The sequence below is a fragment of the Montipora foliosa genome, unplaced genomic scaffold (genome assembly GCF_036669935.1).
Source record: "Montipora foliosa isolate CH-2021 unplaced genomic scaffold, ASM3666993v2 scaffold_407, whole genome shotgun sequence".
Taxonomy (NCBI): Eukaryota; Metazoa; Cnidaria; class Anthozoa; order Scleractinia; family Acroporidae; genus Montipora; species Montipora foliosa.
Window position 1 is genome coordinate 430,001 of NW_027179709.1, and position 12,500 is coordinate 442,500.

The 12,500-nt window shown below is 38.4% G+C and overlaps 1 protein-coding gene across 1 annotated transcript in view; it reads left to right on the forward strand.

Moving 5' to 3' along the window:
• The window catches only part of LOC137988118 (phosphatidylinositol phosphatase PTPRQ-like), an 80,260-nt gene that overhangs the window by 49,842 nt on the left and 17,918 nt on the right, over positions 1–12,500 (forward strand). Inside the window, exons 7-8 of the mRNA XM_068834174.1 lie at positions 1,752–2,063; positions 4,961–5,245. Of these exons, the coding sequence (XP_068690275.1) occupies positions 1,752–2,063; positions 4,961–5,245 (597 nt within the window). The remainder of the gene's footprint in view (positions 1–1,751; positions 2,064–4,960; positions 5,246–12,500) is intronic.

The window sequence follows — 12,500 nt, forward strand, 5'->3', positions numbered from 1 at the left end:
TTAAAGGCTTGCAGCGAGTTCGATTCACTTGTATCCAAATTGCCTCGTTGTTATTATGGAGGTCATTTCTCTCGGTGAATACCAAACCTTCACGAATATAAATTATTACTGCACATAAAACCAAGGCGTAAGAAGCTAGTCCTAGCATACAGGAATATCAATAATTATTCATCATTCGTTTTGCTTCTTAGCTGTGTCCTTTCAACTTTTAACATGGTGCACCGATAGTGCAGAAGACCTCTTTTTTTTCACTTATCCCAACTAATGTTGCTCACGATTCAGAATTACTGTTCCCTTGTGTTCAAAAATGTTTTTAGGGCGGCAAAAACGTGTTTTTCTCATCCTGAAACCTTGAAAACCAAGCTTAAAAACCCTTTGACTTCAAGGGGTTCCTCATTGACAAGTAAAATCGTCTGGCATTAGACAGAGTAAAATACTGAGTCTGGCCGGTTAAGGCCGGTTTGGACGTCAATGGGTTAATTAAAATTGCTCAGAAAAAAATCGCATAATTACGTTATTTATCGCATAATTGGGCTTTCTAATCGCATAATCTGCCCTGCAAATTTCACATAATTTACATTTTTTCATCGCACCCTATCAGAAGGCCTGCAGATGTTATGGATTTTCAAGAAGAGTTTAACCGTGTGTCCCAACTTGACTGATGAGGTTTGACTTCCCTCACCCCTCCCTCCTTGCTAAAGTAGACTGTTCAAATAACGATTATTTTTTGAGTTAAAAGTTATTGGTAGGAATAAAGATGCTTTTGTCAAGGGCCATACATGTACCTGTAAGGGTACTGAGTATAGGTCTTGCACTGTCATCAGGTAAATAAACCAGGAACTTGCATGTAATATTTTTGTGCAGCTCACTTAACCCAACTCAAAATTTTGTTCCTCCTTCAATTGTGACCTTTTCACTGATTCTACCAAGCTACTGAAGCAGTATGGCCTAATCATCTCTTGGACCACCCCCAACGAATCTGCCCCTCTCTTTTTCTTGGCTGCTGTATGAATGAGCTTCCCTTGGGTGTAACCAATTATTAGCCTTTGCTTCATTGTTTGCGAGACCAGTCCCTCATACTGCAGATTTTTCTTAAGGATGGTGCCTACAGTGTACTATAATTGTTATTGCGCATACATTCTGCGCATCTCGAGATACTCGGGTTTCCCATTGGTGATCCTTACCAATACAGTGATATTTTTGCGCAGTTTAAAACTATCCGGAGAAAGTAGATCTTAGTAAGTACGCTATCCAAAAGGAAAATTGGGGGTAACCATGCATTTTTGAGAGATAACTAAGCTTCAATTTGAGAAAGAACGCCATGCATTGCTTTGTATTTTAAAGCTTTTTACAAATACATGTGTTATTTATCAATTATCATTAAAAATGCATGGTTACCCCCAATTTTCTTTTTGGATTTCAATAACGCTTGTTAAAATTTACATTTCCTGCATAACCATAAACTGGGGAAAAATACCTTTGAATTAGTAGGCACTGTCCTTACGAGGAAGTTCCTCAGGAAACTGTTATTGTCCTAGCCATGACAATAAAAGTGGCACCGGTGGAGTCCACGACGTTTAATGAAATAATGTGCATGAAATTACTGAAATATTTAAAAGAACTCAAGTTTCATAACAAAGTGAAGTGCAAAATAGGAAAATTGATAAACTGCAAAGAGCATGTAGTTTAAGAAAAAGTATGTGTAAAAAGATGATTTTTGGTCACCTTTTTTGTTTGTGTTTTATAAACAGTTCCCAGCTCTGATCCAGTCATTGTGAAAGGGCAATATGGAACAAAAGCAGAGGATGCTCACACGATTAGAGTTGTCTGGGAGGAAATACCACAAAAGGACCAAAACGGCATTATTACTGGCTACACAGTGTTTTACAAGGAGACAGGTCAATCTGAATATTTCAGTAAGAATGCAACTTCAAGTCAAACGAGTGCTTCAATTGGTGGACTGAAACCTTTCACCAAGTACTGCATTAAAGTAGCAGGCTATACCAAGGTTGGAAGGTCACCATTGACGGACCCATGTTATGAAGTGGAAACACTGCAAAAAGGTATGTACACATGTACATTCAGACTATCATTCCACAGAAGTGTGCATTAGCCTGTACTTGACACCTCACTTAGAAAACTGGCTACTAAACATTAGAAATCTTTCAGAAGCAGGCTAATGCAAAAGTAATAAGTAGTGTTACAAAAACATAACGTATGTTTAGAGCTGATTTTTTGGAAAGTGGATTTCTATTTTAATGGCACGCCATGTGTAATGTCTGTTCCTTGTACATGAACAACAGCTAATTTCATACATGTTGCGCACGTTTTAGATGTCATGTGTCAACCAGAATATACTTGTTTAACTTAAATTATCTGTACATTGGTTCCAAGATTTTTCTAGCTTACCATAAAAGGTGAAAGGGTGAAAATCGCACTGTTTGATTTGCCAAACTAGGTGTGTTTCTGACCTAATTCACAGAAAGCACTGAGATAGGTTCAGATTAAGTCATACCACAAACCCCACAAAATCCAGTTCATCGCTGTCTGTTTTCCAATCACAGCAGATCGAATAATTAAACCTTTGTTTTTTTTTTTTTGAAACACCATATAAATTGCAAAAGATATACGCCTTCCCGTCATGCCAATATACTATACTGTATGGCAGCAATACAAAGAAAGCCAACTCAGATCCTGGACAAAAATGTCTAGAAAAACGTTTAACAATGAGTGCAAAAATCGCTTCAATTTAAGGTTTACCTTTTATTTTGTAATAAGTTCCCATATTCCCTCCCCCCTTTTCCCTTCTCCTGTAAGCAATGTTGAAACAAACTGCAGTGTTATTTTTGTGCCGATGACGCTCCTGTACTTTAAATGCACCAAAAATAGCACTAATTCTCTTAAAGGATAAGAGTACAACATTCAGATGTGTCACATTTTACAGTAAAACCAATTACCCTGATGTTGTCATGTCGCCTTTTTGAATTTATAATTGTCCTATATTGCTGCTTTTGTTTTTGTTGATAAAGATGGTTAGAATTGTTTATACACCGGTTCATTGAGTTGTTGGGGTGAATGTCATACAGTGTATAATTGTGGTGGATGACCACATGCTATTCATGGTCTTACATTAAACCATGCAGGGCATTGTCAAACTTTTCAGAGTGAAGTGCTAACAGACGTCAATGAATTTGCCAAGCGCCATTGAAACAAACCATGTGGTACAAAAAATTCTTGATTACAGATGTTGCTGTCATGTGTTATGTTTTTTCCCACCTGGCAAGCAGAAAGACCACTGCCCACTTAAGGATCAATATTATTGCAGCACTGAATGCAGTCATTATTAATCTTAGCTCACCAAAATATTAATGATTACATGTAGTTATTTAGTTCTTTATCTCCATGAAATATAATCTTAATTTATTCAAAATTTATACATGTAGTTGCTCCTGGCGTGGAATTTTCAACCTTCGGCTTTTTTCTGCACTGTGATTACAGTGCAGCCATTTGTTATCTTGCATGCATTATCATTGGTCACAGTCGTTTGTTCGTTGGTGTAACCTTGTTCTGAGTATGGTTTGCTCAGTGGCACTTTCTTTGATGTGATATCAGTCCCATGTTCGCACGGAAAAGTCAGCCGCAACCACGGCATGAAATGGTACATGTAGGAGGGTTCACTGTGTTTTGAGTACTTGCTTTTCTCTTAACTCTCTTTGTCTCTTCCTGCTGCCTTCTGTTGTTCTTGAAAACTACTGTATTTTAATGAATAGTCCTTTTTCAAGGATTTGTTTCTGCAGCTTCCGTCTCCCAAATGGCTGCGTCGATTTTGGTCCTCTTCAAGGTACTGTAGCCTTGAGCTGGTCTTTGTAGTGTATTTTTGGGGCACCTTGTGGTCTTTTTTCAGATGCAAGTTGAGTAGAGGATTTGTTTGGGAAGGTGGGAGTCTGCCATTCGAGCAAGATGTCCAGCCCGTCTTAGTCTATGTCGAGTGATGATGGCTTCTAGGCTCTTCACATCTGCTCAACTGAGGACTTCATTGTTAGTAATTCGGTATTGCCACTTGATTCGCAGAATTTAACGAATCATTCAAGTTTTCGGATGTCTCTTCCTTAAAGGACCCATGTTTGACAGGCATACAGTAAGGTAGAGATGACTACAGCGTGGTAGACCATGAGTTTGGTTTTTAGGGTCTGGATTACTGAAGACTCTCTTAAATAGTTTTTCGTATGAACCAGGGCGGCCTTGATCTGATTGTTGAAGTCTTTTTCAGTGGTCGCATTTGAGGTCTGATTATTTCCCATGTACTTTCAGGTTCTTCAGGTGCACAGTGGTAGGGGTGTAAAAGGCTTGTAATATTGACACAAGGCCACTAACATACATTAAGGCATGATATTTTAATCAGTTATGACATATTTTATAAGCAGTTGCTTAGAAAAACTTATAACTAAGAAAGGAAAACAAATGAAACTGACAAGATTTATATTTTCACGACGTTTCGAAGTCATCGTAACTCCATTATCAAGTGATAAATAAATAAATACAAGTGCTAGAGTTTAAATAGATGGAAAGCATAATTTGCATACTAGGTGTTGTAAAGAATGTTATACAAATAACTTTGCCTTGATTGAGTCACTTTGGACATTAAGAGAGGGTGACAATTCCCTAATGTATAACATTTCATAAATTAAACAGTCATGTTTAGTCTTACATTCTCGTAAGACTTTAAAGTGCTGATTGATCTTATCAGGCAAACAATCGTGTTTAAACTCTAGCACTTGTATTTAATTATTTATCACTTGATAATGGAGTTACGATGACTTCGAAACGTCGTAAAAATATAAATTATGACATATTTGGAGTGAAATGCTGACAAGCGATATTCTTGAAATTATTATTGTAAAGGAGAAACAAATTTTCAAACCAACAAGGTGACAGTATGTTTGTTAATTGTATGTCCTAGGTCCTAGTCATCCACGGGATCTGATTCTCCAGGTCAAATCATCTACATCCATTCTTGTATCATGGAAGGAACCAGCTATGCAAAATGGAATAATAACCAATTACATAATATATTATGGGCAACAAGAACATGTCCAGGAAACAGAAGCTCAAGTCACAGGAAGTACTTTTCAGAGACGACTGACTGATTTGAGAAAATTTACCACCTATTACATCAAAGTGAGAGGGAAAACAACAGAGCTGGGAAATGCTTCAAGACTACTGAATGCTACAACGTTTGAGAGCCGTAAGTAATCCTTGTAATTACGTAAATTGTAATACACTCAACAAAGGTACTCTGATTTGGCGAGCAGTTCAATTTTATCCCAAACAGTAATCTACATAATGATTAAGAGCAGCAAAATCAAAACAATTAAAGTGTCTTAATTTTGTTTGTCTTTGAGTTAACCACTGTAAGCGAGAATTGGTAGCTGATGATTCAAAAGTAGTAGTAATAATAATAATAATAATAATAATAATAATAATATTATTATTATTATTATTATTATTATTATTATTATTATTAATGTTATTGTGTAATCCTTGGCTTGCTTATGTAGTCTCTGAAGCACCAGGTCCAACCCATGGGCCAAGACTTCACTTGATTGACAGGACCTGTCTCATTATTATTATTATTATTATTATTATTATTATTATAACGAATACTCTACGTTCTTAGAAATGATTAATGACGTTGGCATTGACAAAAGGCAACAACACTACAAATGTATATATAATAAAAAATATATAAATCTAGCTATTAGAGCGACATATTTTATCTTTTGCCGTAGAATTAAAATTAGGGATAGCCCATACTTAATATACATGTACATGTATGCATTAAGAGATTTACAGCTGTATTTAAAGACAAATAAGGTTCCCATTATTCTTTTGGCTACGTAATTTCTTTAGCGTTTAAGTTATAAGAATATTGTAGAGCGCTTTACAATCATGTAAGAAAATAAGCAAAAATTTACAAAAATGTTTAAATGCCAATAGTTAAAAATATACATGCTTCTTGCAAGAAAAAATCTTCCAGAATATTTTTAGGGGGTATTTTAAAGTGACGAAAATGTTCGAAGAAATCTTGAAACGTCCTTGACCTGGACTGAAATAATGCTACAGTTCCACACTCGTGGATAGCGAGTGGAGGATTCCTGCAGCACAAGCAAAGGGGCATCTTGTTCTTTGCCGTTCTTAGAGTAGTTGATTGGGACTGGGGCATAGCAGCCTTAAGTCTTGAATTAGAACAGATCATTCAGGTAAGGTGAAGCCATTCCCCCAAGAGCCTTGTACACTAGATAAGCGAACTTATAGTGGAAACGAAAACGAACCAGCAGCTAGTGGAAATACATCAGAGTCGGCGTTGTGTAAGTCCACAGTCATTGTAGTCGATCAAACTTGCATTGTGGAATACCAAACAGTAATGAGTTGCTGTAGTCCAGCTGAGACGTGACGAACGCGTAAATCAGAGTCTTAGTTGATTCTCAGACAAGAACTTCCTTATTTGCCATGCAAGGAACGCCTTGATGGAAACCTTCTTGATGTGTACAACTGTACATTCAGAGACAGAACTGTCAAACGATGCTCCAAGGTTGCTGGGAGAGTTAGCTGATTTGAGGTTGGATGGACCAATACATGTACGTATACCGTTGACAGCATAACTAGCGATGCCTTGAACCCTATTCCTCTATTTTAGATGCGTCTTATAACCGAGTATTTTGATGAGATTTTCCGCAGTTTGTGACATAAATGCAATCAAGTTTGAAAGTTAAAGGTGCACCTTTAATATAGCCGAGTGCCCTGTGTATCCGAAAAACTGAGGTATGGGATGATTGATTGCAGGCGAGTAAAGCCTGGAGTAAAGCCATCCTGCAACCAATTGTACAACCTTGGCATGTGGGCTTTCTTAACCTGATTGCTGATTCGTTCAAAAAGTTGTTTACGTCTTCTGTGACTCGGTTATTGGAGTCTTTTCAGTCTTACCCTGGTTCCAGTGGCAGTCCCAGTCGATCAGTTCCTTCTTAGCACTACCCTGATTTCAAGTTTGCTGAAGTGTCGGATGCTTATGTGAGATCTCAACTGTGCGTTTTAAAACCTGGTAATAGCACATTCCAGCCCGCCTTTTGGTTGATTTAGTGGACATTGTTGCCAAACCCCTTGACTGCAATTATTAACATCTCTTGTCCAAAAAAGATAAGGCTGATTATATGGACAACTATCGGCCTATCTCTATTTTGCCTGCAGTTTCTAAGGTACTAGAAAGAGCAGTACATCATCAATTATATGCTTACCTTCAGTGGCACAAGGTTCTTAGCCCTTATGAATGCGGTTTCTGAAAGTGCCACTCCATGGAGTGAGCCGCTACAGTATGTGCCTCGCGGATACAATCCGAAGGAACATTGACTAAGGCCGGTTGACTGGTGTTGGTTTGATCGACCTGCGGAAAGTGTTTGATGCCGTCAACCATGAAGTGCTGCTGAACAAATTGCGGGGACTTGGAGTGGTGGATGGTGAACAAGAGTGGTTTACAAACTATCTACAGAACCGCACCCAAGTTGTTGAATTTCAGGGTGTATCCAGTGCTGCTGAACTTGTGTGTGTTGGTGCACCACGGAGGTCAATTTTGGGACCGCTGTGATATATCCACCAAATGAACGATCTTCCTAGTGCGGTGGTGGAGTGCAGTGTTCTCCTGTTCACCGACGATACCGTCGTATTTTTCTCATCTCTTGAAGCATCCTTTATCCTGGGGTCAATTCTGCAATTAAAACGATGAACATGTAGTTTTTACTTGTGTAAATTACCCGTGTTAGTCAGGCTGTTAAGAGAAGGAATTGGAATTGTGCATTTTATGATAAAAGAATCAAAGTCTGCATGTTTCTCAGCCTTCACGAAGGTAACAATTTTGGATATAGAGGCATGGCCAAAAGATCATGTAACGGTAATTAACGGCTCTTACTAAAAAATGCTGAGGTCAGCATTTTCTGCTGTTCACTTTTTCAAGTAGTTTGCTGTCAAATGTAGAGAAGATTTCAGATGAGCTACAGATCTATTCAGAAATGTGTTATTTTGATCCAGAAACCAGCAAAATTTCATATTCATATTACTCTTCCATTATTTTTATTATTAGTAAAACTCTGTAAATAGCATTAAATTTTACAGAAGCTCACATGAAAAATGTTTCAAGGAGTAGACAGGCCAAATGGGACTATGTGATGTGTTTTTGAAATTTTCATTACTTTTGAAGAGTTAGTTCTAAGAAGCCTTAGGACTTCGGCTTTGATGGCGCCTTTCCTCGTGCCTGGAGGGTGGCAGGAGTTGAAGTGCGTGTGTTGGAAAGTGTGTGCACATATCAAGAATAGAGTGCTTTTTGAATTTCTCGCCCTTATCTACATATATGTATCCAAGAATGTTATTTCAGTATCTGAAATCTCAGCTGTGAATTTTATTTTAGGATGAAAGCTACAGTGTATTTACTAACATGTTTGTGTTTTAGCAATAGGATGAAGTAAGTGATCAAGAAATGATGAGATTTGTTCAACGGGGCCTTCTCAGCCTGATATGATAGGTCTCTCGATCGGGTTAGGTTTGTTTGTGAATCTTTGTTAGAGTGTAGAAAACAGAGATTCGTTGCAGGTTTGGTGTCAGGGATAACCATTTCTTAGTCATGTGGTCGGAGTGGTGTCCGTGATGGAGAGAATTGATGATTTCGTTGGCTTTTCGAGACTGTTTCTAATGCCATGAGTAATAAAGTGGCTTAGAGTTTTCTTTCTCATCTAAGAGAATCTGACCCTCTCGTTTTACATTACCCATGGCATTAGAAACCTCTCAAAAGGCCAAAGAACTCATCAATGCTCTCCATCACGGAGATCACATTAATGACATGACTAAGAAATGGTTATCCCTGACACCAAACCGACCACAAATTCCTGTTTTCTACACTCTAACAAAGACTCACAAGGCTAACGCGGTCGAGAAACTATCAGATCAGGCTGCGAAAGCCCTAATGAACGAATCTGAGGTATTTTAATTTCCTATCTTGACTAAAAGGAGTCCAATAGTAGTAATAGTCCAATAGGCAAGACAGCAACTATTTCGCATGCGTTCCCGTAGTTTAGATAAGATTCCCCCAACAACTGTAACTCTGAAGCAACATATCCTCGGAGCATCGTATCAAGGTAGCCATGTTTGGAGTCAAGTACACCTAGCACTTCCATAGCTTCCAAGTCCTGCTGATTGGGATGGGAGTGGAAGGGTCAATGGAAATCTCTGTGGCCAACACTTCCACAAGCCTAGCAAAGCTGCTATGAGCTGATTTATTGTTCCTGCAAGGAAGCCTGCAGAGGGTTGAGCAAGCGCTCAAAAGTAAACCTTCAGAGTACGGCCCTGTGCGCTTGTGGTCAAAGCCATGTTTGTAGCCTCTTGTGTGGAATGCATCGTTCTCAAAGTATATAAGGTGTTTACTAACCAACAAAATGATGCAAAAGATCACAGACAGTCTTGAAAACTGCCGATGAAATTGACAATGACAATGCAGATTTACGATCAAAAAGAAGTAATATATATATATATTTCGGTTTTTACTGGTGGTACAATTTTTGTTCGAAGTCGTGCTAAGGTCAAAGATGCGTTATTTCCCAAACAAGAATTTTTGCCTATGCATAGATTACGTTGTTGGGGAAACTGAAACTTATCAGTACACTGATCATGCAAATGAAACCCATGTGTTCCCAAAAATGAATTAAATTTTATTGCTACATTCGTTTGTGTTTTTACGATAAAGGGAACGAAAGGAGCATTTCACCTCTAATGAATAAAATTCAGTAGAGCTGTAAATTTGCAGTTTGTTTTTATTGCTATGCAATTACTTACGGTGAATTTTGAAATATCTGGCTTTTCTATTATTAGAGAAACAGTAGTGCGAAAATTTGGACAAATGTCTTAAATTACACGAAACGTTGTGATCAACAAAGTTACGATATGAAGGGTCCCTTTATATGGTCTTGGTTACACATAATTAAGTAGGATCAACTTGTCTCGGTCATTTTAATTTAGGATGGCAACCTCAAGGGGGTTGTTTGAAGTAATTACAGTGCGTAATTGAACAGAATGGCGAACACGTGGTGGTATGAGCAGAGGAAACTTCTAATCGCTTTATGGAGCGAAGATTTGGATTTGTCATCTTCTGCTCTCAGACGCTATCCTTGGTTCTCTCCTCGCCTCAAGCATGATGATGATGATCGTGGCAGCCACGCGATACGGCGCCATGTTGTCTCATACTGCGATGTTACCCTATTGAATTTGAATTTTCGCAGATATGAACAGAACCATAATTGAATAAAATTAAATGGAGTATGATAGCCTGAATTATACTTCCGTTTCATAAATTCAATAAAAGAATTTTCTACACTGGAATTGACACGTGTAGCCCGGGTCACGATACAAGTGTACTATACACCTGTAGCTTTACAATTGCAACGTAACTAGAAGACGCTTGTAGACTACATGTGTAAGTTCCAATTGTACGAGGTTTATTTGAACCCCACGCCTTCAAAATCTACATTTACCATGTTGTCTAAACAGCAAAAACTAATGTTGGCAAATCTCGTCAGAGACAAATTATGGTATGGTGATTATGGTACCGTTCTCAACAAGTGATACAAAAAAAGCGAAACAACAGGCTTGGGAAACAATTAGGATGTTGGAGCAGAAGTAGACAGCGTTTCAAAGCTGAGAGATGTTTTTTGGGTCAATATTCGCCGAGGTAACTTAAAGAAAATTAGTGAATCGAAGAAGACGGGAGCAGGTGGCAGTGGACAACTCACACATGATGAGACGGTGCATGATATACTGGGCCGAGAGGACTCCGATATTGTGTTTTGGAGAGAACGTAATCATTGCAACTACTCCCAACACTAAAGGTAAACTATTCCTATTTATTTATTTCTTTATTTATATTATAATTTGAGTGACCAGTTGAAGAGACGAACCCCTCTAGTTGCTGGCCTTTAATGCGTGCACGTTTTGCCAAACAATAGATAAAAGAATAAAAAGATAAAAAGATAAAAAGTGATTGGGATCATCGTTGGTTTATATATATATATAAGTAAGATAGTAATTTTTGTTGCATTAAGGGCAAGGAAACTACGCTAGCGCACCAGTGAGATATTATGAGACCAAATATAACCAAATATGCTGCAACAATCCCCGGTTTTGATGTTTTTGGAAACGAATTTATTTACGCAGATGGCCCAACGTTAACTGGTCAGACTGGTAGTGAGACCGAGGAAGTTGAGGAGGTCCGCGGAGCTGTTGAGCAAAAGCCGTGTGAAAAGGAGCTTGAGCCAACGAACAAAAAGCCAGGGCCATCAGGAACGTACAGGAGAACCTCTTGCAAGACTGTCAGTCGAAAAAAAGCAGTAGCAGATTCAGTTGAGGACGATATATTACGCCTAAGAAAGAGAAAGTTAGAGCTAGAATGCTCCAAACTAGAACTGGAGATCAAAAAGCTTAAAAAGGGTTTGGACGCTCAGTCCAACTCTGAAAACTTAGATTAAAGGCTTGTGTTCTTTTCTTATCGTCTTTCGTTCAAGTTAAAGAGCACGCTTCGTCTGACATTTGCATAGCAATATAAATTGACACATTGTAATAGATTGGCAATCAACACGGAACACGAATGTCACAATTGACGAACTTTGTATTGGTACATACATGTGTTACTACTCAGTAAAAATGTTCAAACGGTCATGTACTCGATGTTGTTCTTCTCTTTTCTACGAAGTTATAAGAAATTCTTTAGTAGTTGCTGTCTTCTGCCCTCTTGCGCCTTTCCATGCTCCCTAAACACCCCGTCATTTTCAATGTGAAGATCGTCGTTATCTAGGAGATCAGCGCCATCGTCGTTAAATTGTATGCAGATGTTGTGAAGTATAACTGCGCATTGGACAAGTTCAGCCGCCTTTGTCATGCTTCTGACCCTTATTCCTGTTTGGAGATAGTAAAATCTCGTTTTGATCACACCGTACGCTCTCAGTTTCTTTTGGTTTTATGTTGGCCCACTGCTGCAAGTAAATACTCGAATGCTTCGACAGAGAGACGATATGTCTCCCGAAAAGCACGTGAATTTTCAATGTCAAACAACCGTCTTTCAAAATTTCTAGGCTGTTGGATAACTCGGTTTTTCAACAGTTCTTCTTCAATCGACGAGAATATATCCAAATCTCGAAATACACTTCCTACAAGTCGTGCGTTAAGCACAAGTTGGACGTTTGTAAAGGTACAAGTCAGACTCCTGTAAAACTTTCATTAAATTGTGCACATACCGAATTTTACAGTTGTAGCGCTACACCTGTAATTACAAGTCGGAGTCTTGACAAATGACTTGTAACAATGTTTATTGAACTCCTTTTTGTATGCACATGTAAAAACAAGGGTTCAACTTGTAAAATGCGAGTGTAACTTTCTTATTGAATAGACCCCAGGCTACCTTAGGGAAGGAG